The sequence below is a fragment of the Podarcis muralis genome, chromosome 6, assembly GCF_964188315.1.
Source record: "Podarcis muralis chromosome 6, rPodMur119.hap1.1, whole genome shotgun sequence".
NCBI lineage: Eukaryota > Metazoa > Chordata > Lepidosauria > Squamata > Lacertidae > Podarcis > Podarcis muralis.
In genome coordinates, this window is record NC_135660.1 from 14,247,169 (window position 1) to 14,263,722 (window position 16,554).

General features: G+C 45.4%; 1 protein-coding gene across 1 annotated transcript in view; it reads left to right on the forward strand.

Moving 5' to 3' along the window:
* SPATA16 (spermatogenesis associated 16) overlaps positions 1–16,554 on the forward strand; it is a 165,541-nt gene that overhangs the window by 125,096 nt on the left and 23,891 nt on the right. The window contains exons 9-10 of the mRNA XM_028731597.2: positions 5,499–5,663; positions 9,178–9,261. Coding sequence (XP_028587430.2) covers positions 5,499–5,663; positions 9,178–9,261 — 249 coding nt within the window. The remainder of the gene's footprint in view (positions 1–5,498; positions 5,664–9,177; positions 9,262–16,554) is intronic.

Sequence of the window (16,554 nt, forward strand, 5' to 3'; positions counted from 1 at the left end):
CCTACTAACGGCATTCTAAGACTATCTGGTAGGTCCTTATGGACCTTCCATGGGCTTGGCCACTGTGAGAAAGGAATGCTGGACTCCCATAGGCCTTTGGGCTCTTCTATCAGGGCTCCTCATACATTCTCGGTCGGTCTGCTTCAGCTGGATCTCGGTGTTTCTGCTCAACTGGTTTATGGGTTCGGCTTTAGTTGGGCTCCCTGGGCTTCAGTTTCCAAGGGAGTCTTCTTAAAGGTAAAGGGTAAAGGGACCCCTGACCATTAGGTCCAGTTGTAGCCGACTCTGGAGTTGCGGCGCTCATCTCGCTTTATTGGCTGAGGGAGCCGGCGTACAGCTTCTGGGTCATGTGGCCAGCATGACTAAGCCGCTTCTGGCAAACCAGAGCAGCACAAGGAAACGCCGGAGCGGTACCTATTTATCTACTTGCACTTTGACGTGCTTTCGAACTGCTAGCTTGGCAGGAGCAAGGACCGAGCAATGGGAGCTCACCCCGTCGCGGAGATTCAAACCGCCGACCTTCTGATCGGCAATTCCTAGGCTCTGTGGTTTAACCCACAGTGCCATTTTTGCTGCCTTTCTGTTCACCCAGCCTTTTCAATAACTTAGGTAGTCTGTCCCTCTGTTTCTTAAATCGGCGTTTAACTTTTGGGTTATAGCAGATTGTTTTGCTGCATTTATATCTGGGGGGAGGCTTTCCTCTTCTTTTTTTAACACTTTCATGTCTTACTTCATGTTTAAATTGTGCTTCAATTCGGCTGTAAGGTAGGACGCCATCAGTAAATAAATAAATATGTGGCAGGGCCAGTAGCATTAAATTGAAAAAGAGCACATAACCAAAATGGGAGCAAATCATGGGTACTGTGCTGGTCCCGGGGGGTTACCGTGCGGCGTGGTCCAAGTCCAGTCCAAGGTCGAGGGTGTGGTATGGAGGCTATCCGTCAAGGGTGAAGCAGGGTCCAAGGCAAAGAGTCGGGTGAGGTCAGGAACTCTGGCAGAAGAGCAGGACAGGGTGCAGGCAGGAAAAGGCTAGCAAGAACGTTGTTTCTGCAACCTGGGACTAGGCTGGCTGGCTTTTATCTCCTCTGAGGCATAGGGCAGCCCCAGTCCACAGTGACTTGCCTCTCATGGTCTGGAGGCGAGCACTCCTCCTGCAGGAACTTAGTTCCCTCCACCTCTCTGCCCTGAGCCTCTGCAGCTCAGGAGAGGCTGGAGGGTTACCGGACCCAGAGGCAACCTCAGCTTCCCCTGATGGGGCTGAGAGTGGAGCACCTGCAGGCAATGGGTCCTCCATCACCTCCAGAACCAGAGCAGATTCAGCTGGTGTCTGCTCCTGAGGATCCGGCACAGGTGAGGACCCTTCAGGCTCAAGCCCCAGCCCCGGCTCAGCCGGTCCTGGAGGCGGGGACTCCTGTGCAGGCTGGGATTCCTCAGGTTCAGCCTCTGAATCTGATTCCCAGGCCATCACAGGTACATGTACACGTAGATCATATCCCTGCAGAATTCACGGGATTAGATTTCTGATTCCGCCTCTCCAGCTGCCCTGCCTCTGGCACTAGTACTGCCAAGCGCACTGCAATGCACCCAGCCATCACCTGGAATCAGATGTAGATGGGACCTCCCACAGAACTACCCAGGAACTCCACCACCTTAATTCATTTCAGCTGCATTCATTGCTTAGCTCAGAGTACCAATAAATCATTGCCTGCCTTGAGATTTCAAAACTGGAAAAATGTAGCACGAATATTCCAGCAACAACAAAAAAAGGGAGTTCTGCCAAAACATGTCACACACATTTTATCACAGGAGACCTATCCGTCTAGTGCTCTCTGCTGGTTGTCAACATATAAGGATTAAAGGAAATTGTTATTATGGGTAATTTTCCCACTCAGTCTTCCCAGACCCTAGTCCCTTCAGGTGTTCTTGGATTAAAACTCCCCTCATCTCTGACTATTGGCCATGCTGCCTGAGGCTAATGGGGGTTGCAGTGCAAAGCGACTCCTTCAACATACATACCGGTATGCTGTGGCATGTAGTTAGGAAATCATTTTCCACTCCAAAATAGCACTCATTGTGGTGGACATCTGCATTTAGGTGTGTGAGCTGCTTTTTTCTTTTCTTTTCTTTTTGCTTTTTAGTCCCTACTTTGTTTCAAAAGCATGGCAAAGACCTCCTTCACAATACTCTTGCAATCCTTTGGTGAACGGGTAGAAATTTGAAGGATGCAAAATTCAAATCCAGTGTCTTTAGCATTCCTGAAACCATTTTTTCCCCCATTCATTTTTAGACTACCAACAAGTGTGGGCCAAGGTTTGTTGCCACACATTACAGTTTCTTCTTTATGAATGTGCTTGTTTCGGCGATCACCAACACAGTGCTTGTGGGCACTAGCAAAAAGATCTCAGCAAATATTCCCTCAGAAATCCACAGTGTGTGAAAGACGGTTGACTTTCTGCTCAGTTCCTATTTGCACTGGCTCAGCCTCTCCTACATTGAACACATACCCTTAAACATGGCTTCATTCCACGGGAGGCCAGGACTGGAACAGCCCACCCCTTTCTGTTCTGAACAGAGAGGTGCAAAGAATGAGGACAGCAGTGGCTGGTGGGGATGTCTTTTTTCATAGAATCATAGAGTTGGAATAGACCACAAGGGCCATCGAGTCCAACCCCCTGCCAAGCAGGAAACACCATCAGAGCACTCCTGACATATGGTTGTCAAGCCTCTGCTTAAAGACCTCCAAAGAAGGAGACTCCACCACACTCCTTGGCAGCAAATTCCACTGTCGAACAGCTCTTACTGTCAGGAAGTTCTTCCTAATGTTTAGGTGGAATCTTCTTTCTTGTAGTTTGGATCCATTGTTCCGTGTCCGTTTCTCTGGAGCAGCAGAAAACAACCCTTCTCCCTCCTCTATATGACATCCTTTTATATATTTGAACATGGCTATCATATCACCCCTTAACCTCCTCTTCTCCAGGCTAAACATGCCCAGCTCCCTTAGCCGTTCCTCATAAGACATCGTTTCCAGACCTTTGACCATTTTGGTTGCCCTCCTCCTTTTCATCAACGTTGGGAACGTGCCTACAGCATTTCAACTCTTTTTCTGCTCTTTGGGATATCTGCAACAGCCATTTTGTTACTGGTGCCCTCACCACTTTCTCAAAGTTCCAAATGTGCCCACCACCCCCCAAATGTCGGCGATAATCACTACATTATTCAATTATCCATTTATTATGCTTCTAGGCTGGCCTCCAGCTAAAGTTTTCAGGGTGCTATACAAGGACTGAAATTAAATATGACATTAAAATTAACACTAAAACCACAGAAAGATCCAACACACTGCTTAGTTACAGGATAGTGGCAATACAGAAACCATGGTGGACAGGAACTGCCCAACCCACACAGCCTTCCACCCTCAAAGGCAAGATGAAACAGATTTCAATGAGCAAGACAAATCTCTTGAATGTTTCATACCTGCGGGGCCGTAACCAAGAAGGCCCTGTCACAAGTCACTGAGGGACTGGCTGCAGTTACAAGTGGAACTTTCAGCAGAGCCTCCTCCAGATGCTTTGGGACTACAACTCCCATGATCCCTAGCTAACAAGACTAGTGGTCAGGGATGATGGGAATTGCAGTCCCAAAACATCTGGAGGGCCGAGTTTGCCTGTGCCTGTTTAAAACCATCAGCTGGAAGGGAATGCAAGAGCCATCCTTTCAAGTGAGTACCCGGATCACAAGTCATATAGGGTTTTAGACACAAAGGAAGCACCTTTCATTGGGCCACGTAGCAGACAGGCATCCAGTCCCATTCTTTCAGGAGCGTGCATGACATGACAATTGGCACCTGCACTTTGCCTCAGAGGCCCTGTTTTGTTATTGTCGTTTGCCTTCCTGCAATATAAATTGAGGAAACTGGTGCTTGTTCCACCTGCTATGCTAGCTCCTTGTACTCCTTATGAAAAGCCCGCCCCCCCCCCCCCCGGAAGCCTGGCGCCGGCTCTGTTTCTTTCCCCCTTCCTTCCCATTTGTCAGGCATTCAGCTCTTTCCCCTGCTAAATCATCCAATTCTGTCGGCCCAAAGCCTCCATTTAAGCTTGCTATTTACTTAACCTTCACTGTACTGGGATGAGGTGGTTCCAGCTTCATCCTTGGCCACTTTATTATTTTCTTTACTGCAGCTTAGTAGCCTCTTGAACTCCACTGTAGCTCAGGTAATTCTCATCATGCGCTTCATCTCCCCGTGGGCTCTTATTGCTGCCAGAAGCAGTTATTTACACTCTCTTTCTGCATTTTTCGTTGCCACTGAAACACAACCCCTGACAGCATCCAACCTGCTATAATCCCTGGTTTCCCGCCCGCTCCTTAAAACTGAGAATTAGGTTGCTTCTTCCATTAGTCTCTGACCTAAAGTAGGTTCATAGAGAATTGCTATAACTATTGAGCATTATCCAAATCAGGTAGCCAGTTTCTTAACCTCGAGGGCAGCCCCACACAGACAGCATTGCAGTTTGCCTCTGAGCCGGAAAGTCGCATCCTGCCATCAGGACTAGTAGCCACTGACAGCCAAATCCCCCATGAAATAATCTAATCCCTGTTTAAAAGCATCTAAATTGGGGGATAGTAGCTATCACCACACCTTGGACCCTCACAGATCTTTTCTTTTCTTTTTCAACCAAAGTATAAGGAGGCCTGATCTCCATTAATGGATCTAGTTTGGTCCTAGGTGTACCCCTGTGCAATGCATGGAACTGCTTTTAGAAGGCTTTTTAAAAAAATGGTGACAAATTAGTTGAGGATACGTAGATATATCGGTGGATCTGTTGGCGGAGCCTTCTCGGTGGCATCCCCCACTTGTGAAATGCCATCCCTGGTGAGGTGCAGCTGCCTTCCTTATTATTAACATTCAGGAGGAATTTAAAAACAGCCTGTTCAGCCAGGCATTTGTTGGTTGAAATATACTGTTTCTGGCAATCTTGAAATTGTGACCTGTGTGAATATGTTACTGCTTTTAAATGTTCTCGCTTTTTTAATGTTGCTGGTAGGTAGGTAGATGTTTATTAATGTGGAGAGAGAGAGAGAGAGAGAGAGACAGAGAGAGAGAGAGGACACTCGGGTTGCGAACGTGATCCATGCGGGATGCACATTCGCAACCTGCAGCGTTTGCAACCCGCAGCTGTGTGCATGTGCATTTGGCGCTTCTGCGCATGCACAAAGCGCAATTTAGCGCTTCTGCGCATGCACAAAGCCCAGAAGTAACCCGTTCTGGTACTTCCGGGTTTCAGTGGTCCATAACCTGAAAAAACGCAACCTGACGCTTCTGTAACCTGAGGTATGACTGTAATGTTTTGCTGCATTGTCACTCCTTTGTGAGGAAGGGAGGGATGGAAATATAATAAATATGAATAATAATAACAATAACAATACAATAGCCATTTTCAAAAGCCAGATGAAGTCCCTCAGCTCTTGTCTAACCTCTTTGCGTTTCATTGTGGGCCCAGGAGACTTTCTGCGCATGTTCTGGAGTGATAGAGAAGCTGCAACACGCCAGCCTGCTCGGCCGTTTGCAGCGCATCAAGGAGCAATCGCAAGTGATCAACCAAGCCATGGCTGAGCTCGCCACTATCCCCTACCTCCAAGACATCAGCCAGCAGGATGCTGAACTGGTGAGCAATCTGGTTTTCAATCCTTGCTGTGCGGGTTTGCTTGTCAAGCAAAAGGAACAAAACACAATGGGTTTTTTCTTCTTCTGCCTTTCCCCTCTTGAGCCTATTTTTTAAAATAAAAAAATTAGCAGCTGCTTTGAGAACCTGGGCACATTTTGGCAAAGCAAGGGCTAAACCCAAAAGAGGCATCACTGCATTTAAAATGGCCACCCTCAGATCTCTTTATTGTGGAGGATGGGGAGCGTTGGGGTGTTTCCTGCATTATGAAACAAAGTGCATTATAAACAGGGTTATTAGCATCCCGTAGCGTAAATATCAAGAGTACAAGACAAACCAGGGGAAACCACCTAAAATAAAATGAAATAAGGAGCTTTGTTTGTTTGTTTGTTTATTCGACTGAGAGAACGTTCACTGAATGTGCAAGAAATGGACTCTCTACAGCGGATGCAAGTAAGGGAAATAAGCACAAGAACATTCGAGCCGCAGCAGATCAAAATGAAAGATCCACACTGTTTCTCGCAGCAGGCAAGCAGATGCTACCAGGAAGCTCACAAGCTCAAGCTCAGTGGCAGTGCACCTGCTCTGTACACCGAAGGTCCCTGTTTCCATGGAGAAACAAAGGCCCTCCAGATGCTGTTAGACTCCAGCTCCCATCAGCCCTGGCTATATGGCCAGTCATTAAGAAGCAGCTGTGGCCAGTCATTAAGGAGGAGCTGTGGTCCAGCAACATCTGGGCCCCTGAGATGGCAGGTGATGGGGAAGGGCCTCTGCCTGAGGAGACAGAGAGCTGCTGGCAGTCAGAGGTCCCGTTTAAAGCACTCTCACATCACTTCCAGGGGTGCCCAAACTTTTTCCAAAGAGGGCCAGATTTGATGAAGCGAACATGCGCGAGGGCCAACCAAAGTGGTTGAGATGTTTTTTTAGGATTGCAGTTGCTGAGCTTTTTTTAAGCTTTTACCCCAGGACATATACTGCCACGGGGGCTGGATTAAATCAATTGGCGGGCCAATTCCCTGGGAGAAGTGGGGATGATTGTTAAATTACTCTGGAAATTGTAGGTCTGTGAGGAGAATGTGTGGGGGGGGGGGTCTCTTAACAACTCTCAAACTACAATTCCCAGAGTTCTCTGGGGGAAGCCACAACTGTTTAAAGTGGCCATGATACCATTTTAAATGTACAGTGCAGATGAGGCCTTAGGGGATGCTTTAAACATATACTGCAGACAAGGCCTGTGATGTCTCTGGGAAATCCCGGATATGTCCTACATGCACATTCGGGGGAATTTTTACAGTTGTAAGCAAATGTCCAGGTTTGGGGGGGTGGCAGCTCGGGCCCTGTTTTTTGGGTGATTGCCTTTAAAAAAAAGCTTAACAACTTTGTCTGGAAATATGGCAACCCTAATTGTGCCCTTAATGTTTCCACCAATCTGCCCAATACTGCTGTTACGTTTGGGCCGCAGAGGTTGAATGTTGGCTAAAGAGGGAACACGACTAACCCCCTGATCTTATTTCAGCTCCATAACCTTTCCGTAAATATCACAGTCACTAACTTGCAAAAGGCCTGAGACCCTGAGAGGAGCTCATCTGCAACACAGCAATTCGGATTTTGCAAAGCTCGTTTTGCTTTTTAGAGCTTACACCAAAGAGATGTGGGGCTAGGGTGTCTCGGTCCACTGCCATCACCCAAGTGGAATTTTTTTAAAAAAGAACAGAGGGGGCTATGTGTGCAGATGGGAAAGAAATTTGATTCAGCCCACATCTAAAGGCAAGCTTAACAAATTGACATTTTCCTAAACAATATACAAACCGAAACACAACCATCCTTCAAAATTTGCGCTTCTCCAAACTGTGCGATGCGGTTCTCCAGACAAGGGATGTGTACAGAAATGCATACATTGGCGTAAAATGTGCATAAGAATTCAGATATTATTGAAAAGAACAAACATGCATCGTATTAAGGGAAATTGCTTGGGGAAATGGGTGTATATATCAGTTAAAACTACATGCAAAAATGTGTGCATTCCAAGAAATTTCAGATGAAATGCTGAGAAATTTCCATGAGGATTTTTAAAAAAAATTAATTCACAAATTGCTACAGAACTGAATTTGAGACTGGCATCCTCCAGGCATTTGCTATCCACTCAAATCCTCACACGAGAACATTCCACAGGCCTTTAGTATCGCAATGAGAGGTTATACCAAGCAAGGGTGTGTTTGCTCTTATTATGACCTCAGGAGCACCAGGGGACTCTGCAACAACAAAAAACACTTCCCTGAAGACCACCAGTAAATGTGCTGGTCCTGGAGACGCAGCCCAGTGCTCTGCTTCAAACTAACGCAATGGATAATTTTCCATTTGCATGCGTCTAAATTAATTACTGCATGCAAATGAGCAGTGGCTGGTGGTTTCTCCTCTGGGATTGCTTGCAGACCAAGTCATACATCATGGCTTAAGCACATGCTGGGAAACCATTACTTAAACCTGGCTCTCCCAGCTGCAAACTTCACCTTTCGGAAGACACAGTGACCTTCTCAAGGGTAGAATTTCAACAAGCCTTGGGAGTGTTTGCATTGCTTTCGATCTTTCTTTACCAAACCTGGCAGCCGTAGAGAACCCCCAAACAGAATATTCTATGACAGATAAGTTGTTTTTCTTTTCCCTTAGGGCACCACTTTTAAGTAATGCAGAAAGAGATCTATAATCTGGACTTCCCACATTTAACTTTAAAAACAAACAAACAGCAACACATTAATAGCACCCACAGAGGGAAAGGATAGCATAACACCGCAAATACTTTTTTCTAACTAAGAGAAATCTTATTGATCCCTCACATCTCAACCCACCTGGCTGCACCTTTAGAACACGGCCAGTTTGTTAAAACGAGAACTTTAAACAGTTTGATTTGATCCTTCAGTTCAGTCAAACTGGGTGCTGCTTCTATGTATGTGTGGCCCAAAAGTTGGATTGCAGCTTGTGTTTTTAATGTTTATTTATGAACCACCTTAAGTGCCCCATGGGGGGGGGGGGTGTTGAAAAGCCTTTTTCATAAATGTCTTTGTTTCTTTTAATCGACGCAGCCTAGCCAGTTGCACACTTTCGAGTTCCTTGTTGAGCTCAGTGGAAGGCGTTTAAGTAGGTGTTCCACTCTCACGCTGAAATTAATGAGACTGTAATACTCTAATATTTACAAACACATAGTGCATTGCAAAGCAAGCTTCTCCGAAATTCCTTAAGTGCACATTTTCTGATAGGATATTTCACCAACACACACACACACACACACACACACACACACACACACCCTTATTGTTGGGCATTATCCATCCCACAATAACACAAGGCAAATGCGGATGAGAAGAGGAAGGAGGTGATGATGGTGGTGTTCATTGTGCGAAAGATGAGCAATAAAATCATCAGCGTACAAATGATTTTTTAATTAGGTTTTAATCTGTGTATTTAGAGAAGTTATTTCTGTGTGAATTCCATCCCGATAATTTTTATCTTGGTGTCACAGCTGCAGTCACTAATGGCAGATGCCATGGACACCCTCGAAGGAAGGAAAAGTGATAAAGAACGTGTCTGGAATAAAATTCAGAAGGTAAAAAAAAAAAATTGTCATTGCTGAAGACTCAGCAGATATAGCAGTTTCTTGGAAGGAAAGGTCTGTCTCAGGGGTCAAATCTGTTTCCTGAAAAATTCAGGAACATCACCATCCTGAAATTTTGCCTTGGCAAATTTGTGCCCAGACCACTCGTTGGTTTTTTTGTGGGGGGTGGTGCTCTTTGCATTCATCTAGATGGAGATAGACTCTTTCCGTGCAACCCATCAAAACGACCAAGTCTTTGCACACGTTGCCAACTTTAAACGCAGCTAGGTCATCCTTTTTCTCAATTCGGATCAAGGCTGATTTGGATGCAAACGCATCAAAGCACAGTATTTCATATGAAGCAGTAAGAGAAATAGCGGGTAGTTAATGTGTACACTGCTTCCCAGACCAGAGGTGGATTGCAGAGCAAATGGAAGTGTGTATACACAGCCATTGCCAAATTGTTTGGAATGATTGGTGTGCCTACATCTTTATTGTGCCAGATCCAATAATTCTCCCGAAATCATGTAAGTCCACAAAGATCAAGCAATGTAGGGAGTAAGGCAACTTTGCGACAGGGTAAACAGCTAAGAGCCTGGTAGCACCTTAAAGACTAACACATTTAGTATAGCACAAGCTTCCACAGACCACAGACCACTTCATCAGGTGCAGGGTTAATCCCGAGTTGCAGGTACAGATATACATTATCTGGAAGGAGAGCATTGTGAACAGCGAGGTTAGAAGGAAATGAAGTGCAGAAAAGCACAGACCGCGATAATTACGTTACCGACAGCAGCATTTGCAGAAAGAGGAGTTGATAAAACAGACATCCTGGCATTGGTTAGCCAATTAGCACATGTGGTGTGATAGAAATAACTCCATTGTGCCAGATCAGTCCAGAAGTAATTGTGCTGAACTTTTTGATATATTTACAGGTAGGTCTGCCGTAGTCAAAACAAAATAAAAAAATTCCTTCCAGTAGGACCTTAGAGACCAACTAAGTTTGTTATTGGTATGAGCTTTCGTGTGCATGCACACTTCTTCAGATATATGATATTTCAACCATTTCATGTTGCATTTCTCCTCTTGAAGTGCTCAGCTGAGTTGTCTAACCCCTTTTTAAAGTCATTCGGAAGGGAGGCTGTAACTACATCCAGTGTAAACTCTATAGTTTACCTCTGCATTGTGTCAGAGACAACACAGCCCTCCTATCGCCTACCATAGTCCTCTAAAGAACCCTACGGGACTCCTCCACATACAATCCCAGCACTCTCGGTCTTAGATCAACAGTTACACGTCAGCTGGTGCTAAATCTGTTTAAACAAAGAGCTAGCATTTCCGTGCAGCATGAGTTAATTAAAACAGATAACTACTGGAGAAATTTAAAGGGTTTTCCATCACCTTTAGGAATGGCTATTCACCAATTCGCAATAAAGCTATAGTTCTAGGAGTGCGTGTGCGGCTCACATATCAGAAAGAGATAACAAAATAACCATGCTTTGTTTACTTGACTGCTGACTCTTGATGCGTGTACAGGATGCCTTCCTGCGCAAATAATTTATTTGTTTTTGTTATTTATCCTGGGAGCGCGTAGCAAAACAAAGAGTGCCCCTTTTTTCTGCGGGTTTCATCTCGAGAGATAAATAATGGAAGCAGAAGCATTTTCCCTTGCTCGCTCTCTCCCATTTACTTATGGAGTCCGCAAGAGAAACTCTTTGGAAAAAATAAATACAGTGTGTGTTGCGTCGTTAATGCGATCAGCGGCATTAACTAGATCAAGTCTCCCTTTCTGCTCATTAATGAACACACAAGCACTTTGCACAGGGACACAGGCAGCTTCCCCTGGCAACATACGGTGCTATGATGCTTACATCTACCAGTTGAATTTTCTGCCCTCCGTGGCATTAATGGTTCCGTTCAAGATGCAAAGCTGCGGTGCATTTGTGTCCACAGCCATTCCAAAAGTAGTCCCCCTACCCTATAAGAATACTAAGCTTTAGTGTTGTTGTTGTTTAGTCGTGTCTGACTCTTCGTGACCCCATGGACCAGAGCACGCCAGGCACTCCTGTCTTCCACTGCCTCCCGCAGTTTGTTTTTTTTTATAATCATATTTATTAAAATTTTCAGAATACAGAAAACATAAAAATAAAAAATAAAAATAAAACAAAATTGAAATACTTTTAGAATCTAATTTTCATTGCCCACTTTCCAGGACTTCCCCCTCCCCCTCCCTGCTGTATTCCCCTTTCATAATGTTGGTTCTACAAGCTCTCACTCCCAATTTAAACCTTAAATTATTTAGCCCCAAATTCCAATTTAAATTAAACAATCATCATCTTTCCCTTAACAAAGAAAAAATATAAATCAAAAATTCTCTCCCCAAGGCCCCCTTGGTTTCATTCCACGAATTCCCTTTTTCATTTACTAATAACACCCCAGCATAATATAAAAAAGATTCAAAAAAAAAATAGTTACACAGCCTTTGGATTCTGATTCTCCCCCCCCCCCCAATCCCCGGTTCGCATTCCCCATGTCCATCAATCTGTCTGTCTGTTGTCTGCCTGGAAATCTTTAATCCATACACCAATCAGTTCCACCTTGCCAGTTTCTTTTCCTTTTTTCCCTTTTTAATTTAAATATTATTTTTGTGATGTCTGATTTCAAACGTCCAATCCAAAAAAGACCCCAAAGGGGTTCCCCCCATTGTCCTGTTCCATGTTGTTGTCAAGTTTCTTGTTCTGTTCTGCTGCTAAAGCGTTCTAATTCAAAAATTTGATGCCTCTACAGGGGTTTGTTATTCAGGGACAAAAACTTACGTCCAGTCCCTTCCTTTCTTCAATAGAGAATTCTATTGTCTCCCTTAATGTAAACACCCCTGTAGACACAATACTTTTTCAGTTTTGCAGCTTTCTCAGGAGATAGCAAGTCCTATACAGTTCCCAGAGTATTTTTCCGCTTGTAGTTCTTGTAATGTCCCGAAACTCCTCTAGGGGGGTTGCAGTAACTTTGTTTCCTCTTGTCCAAAAGTCCAATTGTTATTCCATATTTTCAACATTATATCCAAATCGTAACCAATTGTAACGAAATTAACTAGCAAAGTCCTCATAGCAAAGTCCTCTTTACACTTTCCGACTTTGACAGCCACTTTGACAGCTGTCAAAGTCTGCTTCTCTTTTCCCCAGGCTCTCTCGCGGGTCGCCCCGGTTCCCGGGGGGGGGGTTACGTTTCCCTTCTCACCCCACTCTTCTCCTCCAGCACAATTCTTGTGATATCCCATCGTGAAATTCTTGGTTTTTATCCGAAATACGCTTCTCTTTGGACCTTGGTTACTCAGTCCTTGTTTTGAAATGCTTACAATAGGGAGGGGGGACTGACTTCCTTTTTAGATCCCCCCCGCTCGTGCCGAATCCGAAAAAAATTTCCTTTTTTTCTCCTTTAAAACCCGGTTGCCAGATTACTCACGGGTTGTTGTTAAAAGTCCGAATTTTCAATGGAAGAAGTCGGCGCTCTCCACCGGATGGCATGCGGCTTCGCTCGGCAGGGGAAGCAAAGGACTCAAAGCACCACGCCACTCCCCGGCACCCGATCCGTAGCCTTTAAAAAGGCTCCTTCACGAGTCGGGAGGGCGCTAACGGTGCCAGCCGAGTCACCCATGTCCACGGTCTCCGTGTCCGTGGTTTTTAAGGGTCCCCGCGTCGCCGGCGCCGTAGAACCCGAGCCCTGCCGAGCAGACTCCCTCCGGAGCTCGGAGGGAGTCCGCCATTCGGCGATGGCGCCAACCCGGAAGTGCTGCCTCCCGCAGTTTGGTCAAACTCATGCTGGTAGCTTCGAGAACACTGTCCAACCATCTCGTCCTCTGTCGTCCCCTTCTCCTTGTGCCCTCCATCTTTCCCAACATCAGGGTCTTTTCCAGGGAGTCTTCTCTTCTCATGAGGTGGCCAAAGTATTGGAGTCTCAGCTTCGGGATCTGTCCTTCCAGTGAGCACTCAGGGCTGATTTCCTTCAGAATGGAGAGGTTTGATCTTCTTGCAGCCCATGGGACTCTCAGAGTCTCCTCCAGCACCATAATTCAAAAGCATCAATTCTTCGGCGATCAGCCTTCTTTATGGTCCAGCTCTCACTTCCATACATCACTACTGGGAAAACCATAGCTTTAACTATACGGACCTTTTTTGGCAAGGTGATGACTAAGCTTTGTTGTTGTTGTTGTTTAGTCGTTTAGTCGTGTCCGACTCTTCGTGACCCCATGGACCAGAGCACGCCAGGCACCTCTGTCCTCCACTACCTCCCGCAGTTTGGTCAAACTCATGCTGGTAACTTCGAAAACACTATCCAACCATCTCATCCTCTGTCGCCCCCTTCTCCTTGTGCCCTCCATCTTTCCCAGCATCAGTGTCTTCTCCAGGGAGTCTTCTCTTCTCATGAGGTGGCCAAAGTACTGGGGCCTCAGCTTCACGATCTGTCCTTCCAGTGAGCACTCAGGGCTGATTTCCTTAAGAATGGATGCATTTGATCTTCTTGCAGTCCATGGGACTCTCAAGAGTCTTCTCCAGCACCATAATTCAAAAGCATCAATTCTTCGGCGATCAGCCTTCTTTATGGTCCAGCTCTCACTTCCATACATCACTACTGGGAAGACCATGGCTTTAACTATACGGACCTTTGTTGGCAAGGTGATGTCTCTACTTCTCAAGATGCTGTCTAGGCCTGTCATTGCCCTTCTCCCAAGAAGCAGGCGTCTTTTAATTTCGTGGCTGCTGTCACCATCTGCAGTGATCATGGAGCCCAAGAAAGTAAAATCTATCACTGCCTCCATTTCTTCCCCTTCTATTTGCCAGGAGGTGATGGGACCAGTGGCCATGATCTTCGTTTTTTTGATGTTGAGCTTCAGACCATATTTTGCGCTCTCCTCTTTCACCCTCATTAAAAGGTTCTTTAATTCCTCCTCACTTTCTGCCATCAAGGTTTAGACTAAGCTTTAGTATGGTGCTTTAGTTACAGATATGTAGCCGTGTTGGTCTGCCATAGTCAAAACAAAAAAAAATTCCTTCCAGTAGCACCTTAAAGACCAACTAAGTTAGTTCTTGGTATGAGCTTTCGTGTGCATGCACACTTCTTCAGATACACTTCAGATACACTGCTTCAGATACTACACAGTGTATCTGAAGCAGTGTGCATGCACACGAAAGCTCATACCAAGAACTAACTTAGTTGGTCTTTAAGGTGCTACTGGAAGGAATTTTTGTTTTGTTTTGACTATGGTGCTTTAAACATACTTCACATGCATTATCCTGCTAACGTTTTTTTAAAAGCCTGTGAATTAGATCAAGTTGCTCCTGGGCTTGAGAGAGCATGGTGTGCCTAAGGCCAGTGAGGCATAGTGGCTAGAGCAAAGAACTTGGGAAGCTGCCTTATACTGAGTCACATGATTGGTCCATCCAGTTCAGCATTTTCTACATCAGTTTGTTCTCAAAGAGTGTGGCGCCCCACACTGGTGTGGCAGGAGAGCGTGGCAAGTGTGGCAGGTAGAGTCAAGGACAATCAAAGAAACATTTAAACATTCAATATAGTATAGCATAGTACAGTCATACTTTGGTTGACGAACGCCTTGCGACTCGAACGTTTTGGCTCCCAAACCGGAAGTGAGTGTTCCGGTTTGCGAACTTTCTTTGGAACCCAAACATCTGGCGTGGCTTCCTGGGCTTCCAATTGGCTGCAGGATCTTCCTACAGCCAATTGTAAGCTGCACCTTGGTTTCCAAACGTTTTGGAAGTCGAACAGACTTTCAAGGTACCACTGTGCTGAGTTACACAATTGGTCCCTCCAGTTCAACAGTTCAGTTTGTTCTCAAACTGGTGTGGCAGAAGAGGATGGCAAGTGTAGTGGGTAGAGTCAAGGATAATCAAAGAAACATTTGAACATTTAAACATTCGATATAGTATAGCACAGTACAGTATATTTTTTAAAATTGCAGAATGAAGATAGATATATTTTCGAAATGAGAGCAAGAGCATCAAGTAGAACTGCAAGCTCACCCCTGTCATTGAGTTTGTATACATTCTTAAGGTGTGTGTCATTATGTAAGAGGCTCATTGACAATCTTTTGGGAATGATTCGTGTTCTTATGTAGCTGCACTGTTCCATACTTTCTGGGTGTCCCGTGAGCCTATTATAAAGTAGTTGTGGTCTGTGTTATAAACCAAGCACTGCTAGGAGTTGTTGAGAGCCAGTGTGGTGTAGTGGTTAAGAGCGGTGGACTTGTAATCTGGTGAACGGGGTTTGCTTCCCCGCTCCTCCACATGCAGCTGCTGGGTGACCTTGGGCTAGTCACACTTCTCTGAAGTCTCCCAGCCCCACTCACCTCACAGAGTGTTTGTTGTGGGGGAGGAAGGGAAAAGAGATTGTGAGCCGCTTTGAGACTCCTTAGGGTAGTGATAAAGCGGGATATCAAATCCAAACTACTACTACTACTACTACTCTTCTTCTTCTTCTTCTTCTTCTTCTTCTTCTTCTTCTTCTTCTTCTTCTTCTTGTTTCCTTATCAACAAAAAGTTCAGTGTAGTGCAGGCAACTTTTCATTCAGAAAGTAAAGCCCAGAGAAAAACGTTTGAGAACCCATTGGCCTACACTGGGTGGCACCAGCTCTCTAGGGTTGCAGACTGAGGACATCCCAGGCCCTACATGGGGCACTCTGCATGCAGAGCAGTGAATAGCACATGAATGCAACAGTTTGGATTCCAAGTGTGTTGAGCTGAACACGCTCAGAATCCCTGCAGACCTTCCCTCTTTAAGCAGGAAGGCTTGAACTGAAACTGCCACAAGCAGGGATAGGGCAGAAGAAGCAGCTGCTGTTCCAGAAGAAACAAAGCAGGATTAGGATCTGATGGACGTTCAAATTTCAGCAGCGCCCTGCACAGCCAAAATCACCCCCCACCTGCCTTCTGTTCTGCTCCCTTCGCTATGTCATTGTTGCGGCACCCCCTAAGCTCAGCACCCAGTAGAACGGAACCAGCCGTTCTGCCCTAAATCCACCTCTGGAGTAATGCTTTCACCCGGCACCTAAATATATGTAATGATATGCAATATTGTCATCGACAGCCCTCAACAACAATTTCTCCAGTACTTCCATTTGTGGAGAGACAGGGGGATCGTTCAGACATTTGGTTTCCTAACTGTTGTTGCTGTTGCTGTTTCTTAACGGTTAAATTGGCTGAAACACACACGTGCTTAGCACTTTGTGCCTTAGGCAGTCAAATAGATTCCAATGGACTCTGACATCATCACATGCATGCATGAATACACAGC